Genomic DNA, 12,966 nt, shown 5'->3' with positions numbered 1-12,966 from the left:
CCAGACATGGTGGATGTTATACTTACAAATTGACGAAAAAGATCAAGAGGGGGAAGATTTGAAAATAAGCTTGATATTATTGCACAAAGCACTATTACAAACTTTTTTCTTTCTATTTCTCTCACTTATTTTTGTAGTGTCTCTGGAGTGTGTACAACTGAGCTCGAAAGACCCTTTATATAGAAAAACGGAAAGGAAAAGACAAAGATCCCTTCAGTCAAGAACAGTAAAATTACTGTTCATTTACTTTGTCGCAAGGTCCTTTTTACAATGAAATTTATTTTGTAGATAGACTCAGTAGTGTCAGAGTCTTTGCAACAGTAAAGATTCTCGTCTTGACATTACAATTGTATTTTGATAGGATGCATCTGATTTTAGTTCTTTGTTGATTTTGTAATAGTAACATCTTCGGTGGATGGAAAAGGAGGAATTTGTTGTTCATGACATCCATTGGCTTTGTAATAAAAAGTAAAGTGAAAGAGATAAACAAAAAAAATTAATATATGGATAAAAATAAAAGGAGAATACTTTGAGATGATGTATGGATTGTTTGGTTCAAAAGGAGTGAAAATGAGAAGAAAAATATTAATGAAAAAGAGGATAGGAATTTTTATTAGATATATTGTTTGATTAATAAAGGGGGAGGATATGGATTTTGATGAAGTGAGGAAAAACAACATTTTCTTGTTTGGTTCACAAAATAAATTTTTATTTCAAATGAAGGAACAAAAGATGATGAATTTTAATGGAGCTAAAGGAACACAGGAGATCTTGATTAGACATTATGTTTGTTGAGAGGAAGGGATGAGAATGATTTAAATGGAAGGTAAGGGAAATAGTCATTTTCTTGTTTGGTTTACTAGAGAAATGAAAAGGTTTTAAAAATTAATTTAATTTTATATCGTTGTAATTTGAAACTTCAAAAGTATTTTACTCACTATAATTGAAATATTTTAAATCCTTTTGTTAATTGCAAGAGTAATGTATGAAATATAACACTAACTGAGAAAATAAATAAAAAAGTGAGGGGAATGAAAACCTTATTCTTTTAAGTTAAAGTAGATTATAGTGAAACCCTTGTGTTTCATATTAATTACACATACACTCCTCCTTTTTAAAACATTTATTTGTCGTTCCTTTCTCTAACAGTGTTAACTTATGTTAATTTTTTTAAAATGAATTATATTTATATCATGTACTTTTTATGGAAAATAAAAAATTACTTTATAGCCTAAAAAAACCTAGAAGAGGAAACACTTTGTTTTAACATTTTTTTTTTCTTCTGTTCTGTTTTCTTTTTTCTTTTGTGTTGATGTCGTTGGGAAAAAAAACAATCGATTCACATTACTAATGATATGCTTTAAAATATTCACTTACCCATAAAATAACTTTTTTTTTCTTCTAAAAAACAACAAACAAGAAAGTTGAATTATTTCATTATTATATTGATCCTATCTTGATTCATTGTCTTGAGATTATTTATCCTTCATTATTTCATTTCAAAAGTATTTTGACAGACATTAAATTAAAAAAATATTTAAATTTTAAAAGACTAAAAGAAGATAAAAACACTTTTAAGAAAACATTTTATTTTGTAGAGACCAAAAACTTAATAAGGCCTTATATATAACACCTCAATATATATTTTTATCTATAAAATAAAATTAAAATTTATGTAAAAATATCATATAAATATGTTTATTTTTATTATTTTATAATTTTCAATCATTTCAACCAATAGTTATCTCAAATACTTATAATTTAATAATTTTTAATTTTCAACTAATTTTCTAGTTTGAAACTAATTTTGTTAACTATAACCAAAATATTAATATTTTTAAAATTAAATTGATCATTAAACCGACCAAGACATTGGATCAAGATCCAATGATTCTACCATGATTAAACCATGATTGAATGGACATTAATAAAATAATAATAATTAAAACCATGATTGAATGGACATTAATAAAATAATAATAATTAAATAGTTTATAATATGTTTATAAATAAATATAATATATTACATAACTTTGTAACAATAAAAACTAAAATAAACATAATTGTACAAGTTTTTAACATTCAAAATATCCGTAAAAGTCTAATAAAATATATCATAGTATAATACTTAAGTTTAAACTTTAATAAAATAGAATAATGTCCATTTACAAATAATAAGTTTATCTTTAGAATATAAAAATGAAAAATTAATACAATAAAAAATTATAAATACCAAGATATAAAAAATATAAATTAATATAACTGAGTAAATTATATGTTTTATAAGAAAAAAATTAATAATATTAGATAAAATAATTTATATCTATTAGAAATATTTATTAAATGAAAGGCCGCCCGCAACTGGGCCAGAATGGGCCGAGGGGGTAGCCAGTCCAGTCCAGAAGACTCGTAGAGAACTTGTTGCCCCTTCTTTAAGTCTATGACGAGGAATGAAAACGTTGGAACGAAGGCATGTGTTGTGTTTATGCATTGGTGATTACTGATTAGCTAGCAGTAGCATCGTCCCCTTCTCCAAAGATCATATTCATATGCCCTCCAAATCCAATCCATCTTCATCTCCATTTCCGGTGAGTCACGGTGAGCACTTTTTTTTTAAACCAATCTCTCTGCTCTTTTCTTTTTCGCCCAAAGCTCTCTAGAATCTTCTAAACGCAGATCTTACCACCTCTTCTATTTCTTTTTCTCTTCTTCACACTAGCCTCGCGAACTTCCTCTATTCAATCTAGGTACTTTAGTTCCCTGTGCTCAATTTATTTTTCAACCTTCAATCGCACTTTCATATGCTATTCCTAATGTAATCATGTGTGCTACTCTTTTTATTATAACTCAGAATCTCCCGATTCATGTGTCAATTTCGTTTCAATCGCACTTTCATATGCTATTCCTAATGTAATCATGTATGCTACTCTTTTTATTATAACTCAGAATCTCCCGATTCATGTGTCGATTTCGTTTCAATATTTCATAGTTGTTTTCCACTGTAATTGACTATCAAAATCTGACCAAGTTTTTAGGCTTTTTACATGCCTAATTGCTTTAACGAATCTCAAATAATTTTTGTATCTGTGTTGGTTTGCGCTTATTTTTATTTGATATAACATAGCCTTATTGACGTGTCTTGATTGCATATGCATCAGTCAACATTATTGTGATGGTTTCTAGATGTTTTTATGTTTGGATAAATGTATCATCAAAATCTGCTAGTGCCCAAAAACCTTATTGATATGTCCAATGACACTGAGCTTTTTTATGAGTCGTTTGGATGGATAAAAGGATGCATAGTATAATCATATATTCATATTTATATTTGCAATACAGTGATAACCTGTTATTTACTGGATTTTACAATTTAATGACTGAATATGAAGAGTTACCGGGTTTTACATTGCATATCTTTTTTTTTGCACACTGTTGTGTTAGATATGTTGCACCACTGGCCATACAAGCATAGTGTGTTATTGTGCTGTTTTTACTGCTCAGTCCTGTTTATGGTTATAGTAGAATACGATATGAAATATTTGCTACATGCTTTGGAAGTTCTGCTTTAGGTTTTCTTCTGATGCCTCAATGAATCTCTTTCACTCGTTGAATGATTATTATGGCCCTACATCTGCATTGTTTTGCATTTGCAGCTACTTTGGTATCTTATTGTCTGGGTCAGTTCTGTTGAATTCCTTGGTCCAAGACTTTGCAGCTGAACCAACAGCATGGCGGGTCAGTCCTCCAATGAAGGCTCCAGTACTGGAAACATTTCAGCAGAATGTTCAGATTCAACTGTTCAGCTCAATATCAAGACTCTAGATTCCCGCATCTACAGTTTTCAAGTGGACAAAAATGTAAGCAATAATATCTATTCCTGACATTCTTGTGTTTTGAGTCCTGTTTGAGGTAAATATATGTAGGTTAGGGTATAATCCTAAAACTTGTCTTCAAAATCATTTCAGATGCCCGTCTCGTTGTTCAAAGAGAAAATTGCAAATGAAATTGGTGTTCCAGTTAATCAGCAACGGCTGATATTTAGAGGAAAAGTCTTAAAGGATGAGCACGCTCTTTCTGAGTATTGTATCCTTCAAATTGTAATTTTTTCCCATCAGCTTAATGCTTAATGGACCTAGTTTTTTCTTAGTTTTAACATAATTTGTTTTATCTTGTAAGTGAAAGCATTATTTATGTTAAGTTTCTTCTCTTTATTCAACACCATTATTGGTTTAGCTTTTAAAAATTGGATTGCTGGACTGAAGGTAATGCTATGGCCTGTACCAGAACTTTTCATAAATGGTGAAATGAGTTAGTATTTCAAATCAGACTGCGGTACTCATTTATTTATATTATAAATCCTTAACCATTTAAGATGTTGAGAATGGGCATACATTGCATTTAGTTGAAAGACAACCAAATCAGTCGCAGGCTTCTGGTACGAGTTCTGGTGAGTCAACTGGTACAAGTGGTAACCGAGGTATAACTTAAGGCTGCAATGATGGTCTTTTTTTTTTCTTCTCCCTTCAGATTTTAATTATTTTCTTATCAGACATCTGTTGTATTTCCTATGCTAATGATAAATTTAATTATTTGGAAGGAAATGATGTAGGCTCAGGGGCTCCTCGTAATCATGTTGGGCAAATTTCACACAGTGTTGTTCTTGGAACATTTAATGTGGGCGAACAAGGTGAAGGAATTGTTCATGATCTCACTCGGGTTCGTTACCATGTTCTTTGTATCTATCTTATGTAGTTCACATCATGCATTCTTTCTATTCTGTTTTCTTGTAGGTCTTGGCAATAATGGTATGATTTGTATTGCCTAAGGAACATTATGTATTGCTGTGCTTTGTTTTCAGGTTATTGGGCATGTTTTAAACTCTATTGGAAACGGTGGCCAGAGCACACTTAGTGGTCCTAATGCTACACAAACTTCTTCAGTTAGTACCATTTTTGCTTGAATAGATGATCATGTATTGTCATATTTTCTATCATTTGTGTGATTTACTGGACTATTGTATGTACATTGTTAATTTTTTTTTTAACCATGAGGGACTGAATTAATTTCACATCCATTTTATTGTTTAGATTTCTCCTTATTTGAATTCTCCTTGCAACATTGCATAGTTATTTTTGCTTGCCTTTTTTCAATTTCATCCTTTAGATCATGAAGCAATGACTTGTTGTGGTATCTATTTCAGGTGGCTTGTGTTTCATAGTGTACAAATATTTTTCTATTGTCCTAATAGTGTCAAATCTCAAGTATCTTATGAATGGTTATTTATCTTAAATTAAAGAATCTTCATTTTTTTTTTATTGAATGTATAGATATTTATTTTTCCTTGCAATACTAACATGGCATTGTCAAACTCTCTTAATTATTATCATCAATTTAATTTGTGAATAGAATTGATACAGAACACAGACTTGTACTCATGTACTACGAAGTTAGTATATGTTGTTTTGCTACATGCATTATGCACTATATATATCCTTTAAAATAGGTTGGTGTGTGTATCTAAACTGGGACCCAATCTATTTGGTCAGGTTCACCCATGGAATGAAACTGAAGGAATGCATGCTGGAAATCAAAACTCAGCAGGAAATCAGGCACCATCTGGACAGACATTTCATGGCCCAACAGTTCAATCTGTCTCTCATGTTGTTCAGATTCCTGTGGCAGCAGGGGCCATACCCATTCCTTCTCTCAATGCAGTAGGAACATGACCTCTCTTTTGGATACTTATTTTTTTCTTGTGGAAATTTAACACATTCTCGATGTTGTTTAACTTACTTTCTTTCCCCATCATTTCAGCCAATTCCTGATTCATTGAACACACTGTCTGAGTTTATGAATCGCATGGAACAGACACTAACACAAAATGGTGATGATGTTGAAATTTTTGCCCTTTTATTTTTAATTTGAAAGAAAATTGAAATATTTATATTTGCTTAATGCTTATGCAGGTTATCAATCAAATCTTTCATCCGCTAACCCTGGAGATCAGCAAGCGGAATTGCCTTCTAATGCACAAGGGTTGCCAACACTTGAAGCATTAAGCACTGTCTTGCATTCCGCAGAACGGTTACTTGGTGGTCAAGCTGTTGCTGCACTATCTGTAATTAACACATCCCATTTACTAATATCCATGTTCCCCTTAATGATAAAAATATTTTTCTATTATCTGCAACTATAAAATATAGATTTATTAAAAAAATAAGGATGGATGGAAGTTGCATAGGATGATCCTAAATAATTTAAATTTTGGGCAAAATAAAATTTCATCACTCTTTTAATTAGTACCTTAAAAGCATGAATGAACTATGTATTTGTGTTTGGAGGAACTTAAATGTCATTAAAATGACTGGCATTTTGAGTATGCTCATTTGAGAGGCTGGTGGTGAAATTTTTTTATTTGTGGACTGAAAATAATTGAGGAGTCTTTCTAGTCTAGGGCCTTTATCTGCAATAACCTTGTTGATTCTAACTAAACCTTTACTTTGATGTTGGGATATTTACCAATCTTAGCAGGGCTTGGTCTTGGTGGACTGTGAAAAGACATGCAATTTTATCCATTGTGTCATTTGATCAATTTAGGGATGCCCAAACACATATTATGCAGTCAGTTAAACCCTCTTAATATATCTTGGATAACTGGTCAAATCCATTTCAGATTGGATATGAAGACAACTAACCTATGTTTGGATTACTGTTGTTTTTCCATTGGAGGGTGCTGAAGTATGGAGATGGACATCCTTTGTATCTTTTAGTCTGAACATACTTTTAGAAGGTTTGCACTTCACAACGGTAATCCAAACATGCACTCTGTATTTGAGAGATGTATTCATTGCATACTCTATTGTTAAAAAACCACTAGTCTTCGATATCTTAGTGTCCATCCTTGACGTAACCATATAGATGTAACGATATATTAATCTTACTTCTATTTAAGCCAAAAATGTTGTTATGATGATGAAGTACATCTTTCATTGTAGGATTTGTTAGAATGAACTAGCCTTACTATCTTCTTCCTTTATCTTATCTGATTACGTTTTACTTGTAATTTGCGACTCTAGCATATTGCAGGGCGCTTGGAAAGAGAAGGAACTTCTGCTGATCTGCGCGTAAGGGATCAAATACAATCAGAGTCAGTGCAAATAGGACTTGCTATGCAGCATTTGGGTGCACTTCTACTTGAACTTGGCCGAACAATGTTGACACTGCGTATGGGACAGTCTTCTGTATGTTTTCATTCTTTTCTTAGGTGATTTGGTTTACTTCATTGTGTCAACATATCATTCATGTTCACTTTCAAATTTCAGGCAGAATCTGTTGTTAACACTGGACCAGCAGTTTACATCTCTCCATCAGGGCCAAATCCAATAATGGTGCAGGTTTGTCAGCTATTTTGATCTATTCTGATTTCATTAATGGTGATGCCTCATGCCAAGTTTAATTATTTAAGCGTTAGCTGATGTTTTAAACTTTCAATCAAGTTGTTTGACGTTCAATAAACTATACATTGTTGATATTTCAGAACTGGAAACTGTAAATTATACATGATTAGCATGGTTTAATGATAGATTGTTGATAAAGGGTTGAAGATTGAAAGAAATTGATAACTTCTGTAAACTCTTCATATTCGAAAGTAAATTTTATGTTGGACACCACATATATAATAAGTTTAATTTAGATACACTGTCAGTATGGAGTTTTTTAACACTGTCAACCAATTTAAAATCACCCTAGATATGACTTAAAAGTAATTATTACAGAAGTCAATAATCTTATCATAGATGGCAATCCATGATTGGATGACAGTGTAATGTATATGTGTGGATTGTTCATAGTTTACATTTACTATTTCTGGTTCTGATGAAGTTGTGCTATTTTCAGCCTTTTCCATTACAGACAAGCTCCCTCTTTGGTGGTCCAGTTCCCCCCTCAACTCCTGCAACTTTAGGCACCATTGGTATTGGAAATGCTCCTAGGAACGTAAACATTCATATACATGCTGGTAAACAAAACTAATTGTACTTCAACGCATGAAATATTCTACTTCTATTAATTTTGCTTCATACCAGGTACCTCTCTTGCACCTATTGTTTCAGCCATTGGTTCTGGGGCAAATAATGGAGAGGGGACAAGAAGTGAACACCGTAATGAGCCTGGCTCTGGTGATTCAGGTTCAACACGGGTATTACCTGTTAGAAATGTCATAGCAGCAACTATCCCATCACACCCTCCTGGTGTTGGAATCTCTAGTAGCACACAAACTGGGTTTGGTATTCCTACTTCACAGCCACCTTCTGATTCAGCTTCATTGTCATCTGTTTTAGCAGAAATCAATTCTCGCCTTAGAAACGTTGTTGGTAATATGCATGGAGATAACACAGTTCCATCTGGTAATTACCAATTTATTGTTTCATTATATGTAGTCTTGATACATTAGCATGTAATTTCAAACCACTTTTTTGTATCCATTCAGGTCAAATGGAATCAAACAGCAGGGACTTGCCTTCTGGATCTGAATCAAGACCTGCTACAGTAAATGAACAGCGAGATACCATGGACATGAATGGTTTTGGGGCTACTAGTGCTTCCTCAGTTGGCTGCACTTCTGAAAGTGAAGTACAAAAGGTAATGGCTTTTGCACATACTTGGTGATACATCTGTCTCCTACATGCGTAGTTTTTAATTGACTAATATCTACCTCTCAATCACTACTAGCTCCAAACTAAGGCAGTCCAAACCTCTAGTAATGATGAGAGAGATGTTTTGGTTGACAAATTTGTTTCAAGTTCTTCCAACCAAGATTTACGAAGTTGTTCTAGTGGAGAAACAATAGTAAAACCAGAAAAAGAACAAGATGTTCCGGCTGTAAGTGAAAGACAAAATGTAACTGAACCTGCCAAAGCTGCTCCGCTAGGATTGGGTGTGGGTGGTTTAGAGCGCAAGGTAAGCTTACGGTTATGATTTTGTGAATTAGAAGCCTGAATTTCCCAATTGATGTGTCATGCAATGCAAATAGACTTGTTTGCTATAATTTTGGAACTTGGAATGGTATTTTTCATTTAAAAGGCTGCTGGATGAGTCTTTTTATTCTCTTCAAATTCATATATTTGCCTTTTGAAGTTATATTCTATCATGATTTTGCAGCACCACCTATGTGAGTATTGTACTCAGTTAAGTGAGTTAGAGTGTGGTTTTGACAGCTGGCAACTAACTGATTAGAAGCTTGCTCTACAAGTTTGTATTAGTTGCTCTGCAAGTCTCATAGGTCTATATAAACTACAGTGTAACTGAATCCATTTGGGAATAATATTAGAATTCACAATTTCACAAACTTTTACTCTCTCTCTCTCTCTCTTTGTTTATTTCTTTCTGATTCTACCAGATTCTACCATCCCTCTATATTTTATCTATGTCATCATGTTATATTATCCAATATGTATTGCTACGAAGTAATCAATTTGAAAATCTTTTTAAAATTAACACAAGTACCTTATAGGGCTTAGGATTTGGATATTGTGTCATGTAAGGCCGTCGTAGGCTTGTGTCTTGGCAATTGGAGAAATATACATACATATATATATATATATATATATATATATATATATATATATATTGTATTAGTTAGAAACTGAAATCATTTAGATTTAGAATTTGGTTGTTTTATGACTGGTTTGATCAGATGCCTCATTAGATGTTAGTATATATAGTTTGATGCGTCCCTTTGGCTTTTTGCTTTGCATCCCATATACCCATTCCTTTGGCAGGCATTAACCTGTTGATGTTGCTTAGCCATGCTGCTGCTTAAAACTGAATTTTTTCATTATGCTTGCATAATGGGATGTTAATATGCAGCAATTTTAAAACATTCATTTGACAAGCTAATTTTGAAACAAATGTAAGGCTGTATTAAATTTAATGTGTGGGGATGCTATATATAAATTAACAAAAATTTTAGGGGCCATTTGGTTTGAGAAAATGTTATCCATTTTCATTTTTGATTACAAAAATGTCACCTTGTTCTCGTTTTGTTTTGTTGTCAAAGATTTGTATTAGAAAACAATGAAAGCAACTTTATTGTTTTCACTGTTATATAAATTTTTAAAAGCAGGAAACAAAGTAAAAACAAGGTGACATTTTTGTATTTGAAAGTGAAAACAAAAAAAATCTCTCAAACCAACAGTTTGCCATGATAGGGACATGTTTACCGTGCTGTCCACACTATGAAGATAAAGCATCTGTCCTGGCATCATCCGCATGATGGAAGTGAAAGTATCCCCCCTCCACTGTTTGTGTGGGGGCTTGCCTGGAAACATTTGATTATATTTTAGATATTTTACTCCCAGGGGTGTGGAATGGCAATATTGATTTACTTGTAAATTGTAATATATGAAGTTATGACCATGTATTTCGATGGTGGAAAACAAGCCATTTGGAGGCAGCAACATATTGTAAAGAAAAAGCAAAAGTAAAGAAAAAGCAAATCTTTCAGGCACATTATTAGCGCATATACCGGTTTAGCCCCTGAAAGATTTGAGGACAGTCACATTAGTCCCTGAAAATGTTGATCAATTTAGTCCTTTTCAGGGTTAAATTGATGTGAAAAAGTACTAAATTGGCCAAACCTTTTCAACTTAAAGGGATGAAAAGTTGATTTTCATCTTTTAATGACTAATGTGACTGACCCTAAATCTTTCTGGGGACAAAATAGTATTTTAATCCATTGTCAGCAATGTATTGTGAACATTAACACATTTGTGCATTAGCACAGACCCTTGGTTGTCATGGAATTAGGAATTCTATATCTCTGATCTTCATTTTTTTAATCACATTGAATAGCTATATTCTTGACTTATCCTTCCCAAATTTGCATGCCAAAACAGAGGAGAACTAGACTTCAACCTCCTGTAAGTAAAGGTGCTGATGATAGATCATCCAGTTCTTCTGCCAATCAAAATCAGCAAACCAGAACAGATGGTCAACATATATTGCAAACTCTTGCAAGTCATGGATCTGGTTTGAATTCAAGAAATGCTAATGGGCCATCCCAGCGGTCCTTGCCCTCCAGTGATCGTCCAATTGATGTGGCTGGTTTAATGTCTCAGGCTTTACGTAGTCCTGCCTTGAATGGTTTGTTGGAAGGAGTTTCTCAGCAAACCGGAGTTGACTCACCTGATGGCTTGAGGAATATGTTGCAGCAGTTCACACAGAGCCCACAGATGATGAACACGGTTAATCAAATTGTCCAACAGGTTGGCAGTCAGGATGTGGGGAATATGTTTGCTGGAATGGAAAGAGGGCAGGGTGGTGGTATTGACATTTCAAGGATGTTTCAACAGATGATGCCCATTGTATCTCAAGCTCTTGGTGGGGGAAATCCTTCCTCACTATTCTCTGCTGAAGAAGCTGAACCCCATGCACCCTACTGTGATGGAACAATTAACAGAGATGAATATTCTGATAATCAAAGTTTACAGGTTTGTATCCATTTGCTAAAAGAAAGTCATTGGCTGTACTACTACACTTCCATGTTTAGTAATTTCTGTGAACTGTTGAGAATCATATATTTTCTTTTGACTACTTATTTTGGCACTAGATGGAAGTCCTAATGGAGGCTATAATATATTAGATTTTTTTCCCATTTATGGGGTGAGCTTTAGTTTCCTCTTCGACAGCAATTTAAAGTGAGAATACATGGAGTATCATTAACATGTTGCATCTTTGTGACAAGTTGATGCTGTATCATTGAATTTGTTCTTATAATTTGTGCTCAAAGCATTACTTATTAGTTGACTTTTTGTTATAGTGAGACTCGCTTGTCTGAATGATGGTAGTTCAACATATTTTTGACTATGAAAAACATTAGTAAGATCTAGCTAACTTTCTGTAAGTGAACATAGATTGCTTCTTAGAATAAACACTTGTGTGCTCTTTTTTCTTGGGGAATACCTCAGCAATATTAATATTTTATTTTCTAAGCTGAAATGCTATAACAGTAGTCCTAATGTGACTTTTTCCTTGTCTTCTCCAGCTTGACCTTCAACCACTGGCTGAGAGGATTGAGCACCTGGGTCCTTCTACTGATATTTTCCGTGCTGTAGCTGAAAATGCTGTCCAGCTATCTGGCAGTGGAAGCACTTCTAATGATCTTCTGGATGAGTTGTGCAGCAATGAGAGTCTTGCCAGGGTAAGTCGTTTTAATGTTATTTGTCCTTTGCGAGCTGAAAGTTGTTTGTTGCACTGCCTTTAAATGCAAACCACTTAGCTTTTTTCTTGATGATTTGTGCTCAGTCTCATAAAAAATTGACTTTCTTGGCTGTGCAGGAATATGTAGATATGTTGCGATGTGATGTAAGTAAGCTGCTCAAGGAACATTCTGAGACGAACAATGTCTAATTTTAGCTTGTATGAATACATATGCTTCATTGCTTCTATTGTCTCGCAACTCTTGACCTTCCTGAAAGTCCTTCTAGAGAATGGGTTTTGGCGTGTTGTGCCCTGAATAATTAATTGATCATTAATTGGTCTGGATCATTTTGACGGACTTCCAGATCATGTGAGAAAATTAACATACACCACATGCCAGACGGTTGTTTCAAATGTAGCATTTAGGCGTTTAATGGCCTTCCATTGTTATATATTTTTATGTCCTTTCTGATTATACCCTCGTTTGGGCTTAATTTGGACAGTGAAGGCTTCTATCAAAATAGTCTTGTACATCTAGCGTTTCCATTATATGCAAGTCAACCAGTGTGTTTGTTTTCACCTGTTCAATACATTTTCAAACAGTAGATTGGTAAAGGAAATACAGCACCCTAGATTATTGTGCAAAGGGTTTACACTGTTCTCGCAGCGAGGATTGTGTGTTAACATTTTCCTAATTCATTAAGATTTATAAGGTGGTTAATTTAGTTATTAACAATCTGTTTTAAATGTAAATTTGTATCTCTTCTA

The 12,966-nt window shown here is 33.5% G+C and overlaps 1 protein-coding gene across 5 annotated transcripts; it reads left to right on the top strand.

The window, feature by feature from the left end:
* Nucleotides 1-2,457: 2,457 nt before the first annotated feature.
* On the top strand, nucleotides 2,458-12,844 carry LOC114392261 (ubiquitin-like domain-containing protein CIP73). 5 transcript variants are annotated; one of them, XM_028353316.1, is made up of 19 exons: nucleotides 2,458-2,598; nucleotides 2,720-2,747; nucleotides 3,654-3,857; nucleotides 3,966-4,083; nucleotides 4,373-4,477; nucleotides 4,598-4,716; nucleotides 4,859-4,939; nucleotides 5,547-5,714; nucleotides 5,815-5,884; nucleotides 5,967-6,118; nucleotides 7,077-7,241; nucleotides 7,323-7,394; nucleotides 7,897-8,017; nucleotides 8,085-8,405; nucleotides 8,489-8,640; nucleotides 8,731-8,958; nucleotides 10,896-11,489; nucleotides 12,044-12,199; nucleotides 12,337-12,844. In XM_028353316.1, the coding sequence occupies exons 3-19, from the start codon at nucleotides 3,729-3,731 to the stop codon at nucleotides 12,406-12,408; spliced, it is 2,823 nt and encodes a 940-aa protein (XP_028209117.1). In that variant the 5' UTR covers nucleotides 2,458-2,598; nucleotides 2,720-2,747; nucleotides 3,654-3,728; the 3' UTR covers nucleotides 12,409-12,844. The 5 variants fall into 5 exon arrangements, with proteins under 5 accessions (XP_028209117.1, XP_028209116.1, XP_028209118.1 ...); XM_028353315.1 differs by lacking the exon at nucleotides 2,720-2,747 and having other exon boundaries at nucleotides 2,458-2,588; XM_028353317.1 differs by lacking the exon at nucleotides 2,720-2,747 and having other exon boundaries at nucleotides 4,610-4,716.
* Nucleotides 12,845-12,966: the final 122 nt, after the last annotated feature.

The sequence above is a fragment of the Glycine soja genome, chromosome 17, assembly GCF_004193775.1.
Source record: "Glycine soja cultivar W05 chromosome 17, ASM419377v2, whole genome shotgun sequence".
Classification (NCBI taxonomy): Eukaryota; Viridiplantae; Streptophyta; class Magnoliopsida; order Fabales; family Fabaceae; genus Glycine; species Glycine soja.
The sequence above is the reverse complement of the archived record's forward strand: the minus strand, read 5'-3'. Positions and strand labels throughout refer to the sequence as shown.

What these genes read in the sequence shown, in the direction of transcription:
- LOC114392261 (XM_028353315.1), top strand. Translation starts at nt 3,729, where the DNA reads ATGGCGGGTCAGTCCTCCAATGAAGGCTCCAGTACTGGAAACATTTCA. An exon ending in TGGTACAAGTGGTAACCGAG is followed by an intron (nt 4,478 to 4,597) that starts GTATAACTTAAG and finishes ATTATTTGGAAG; the next exon opens with GAAATGATGTAGGCTCAGGG. An exon ending in TTGTTCATGATCTCACTCGG is followed by an intron (nt 4,717 to 4,858) that starts GTTCGTTACCAT and finishes CTTTGTTTTCAG; the next exon opens with GTTATTGGGCATGTTTTAAA.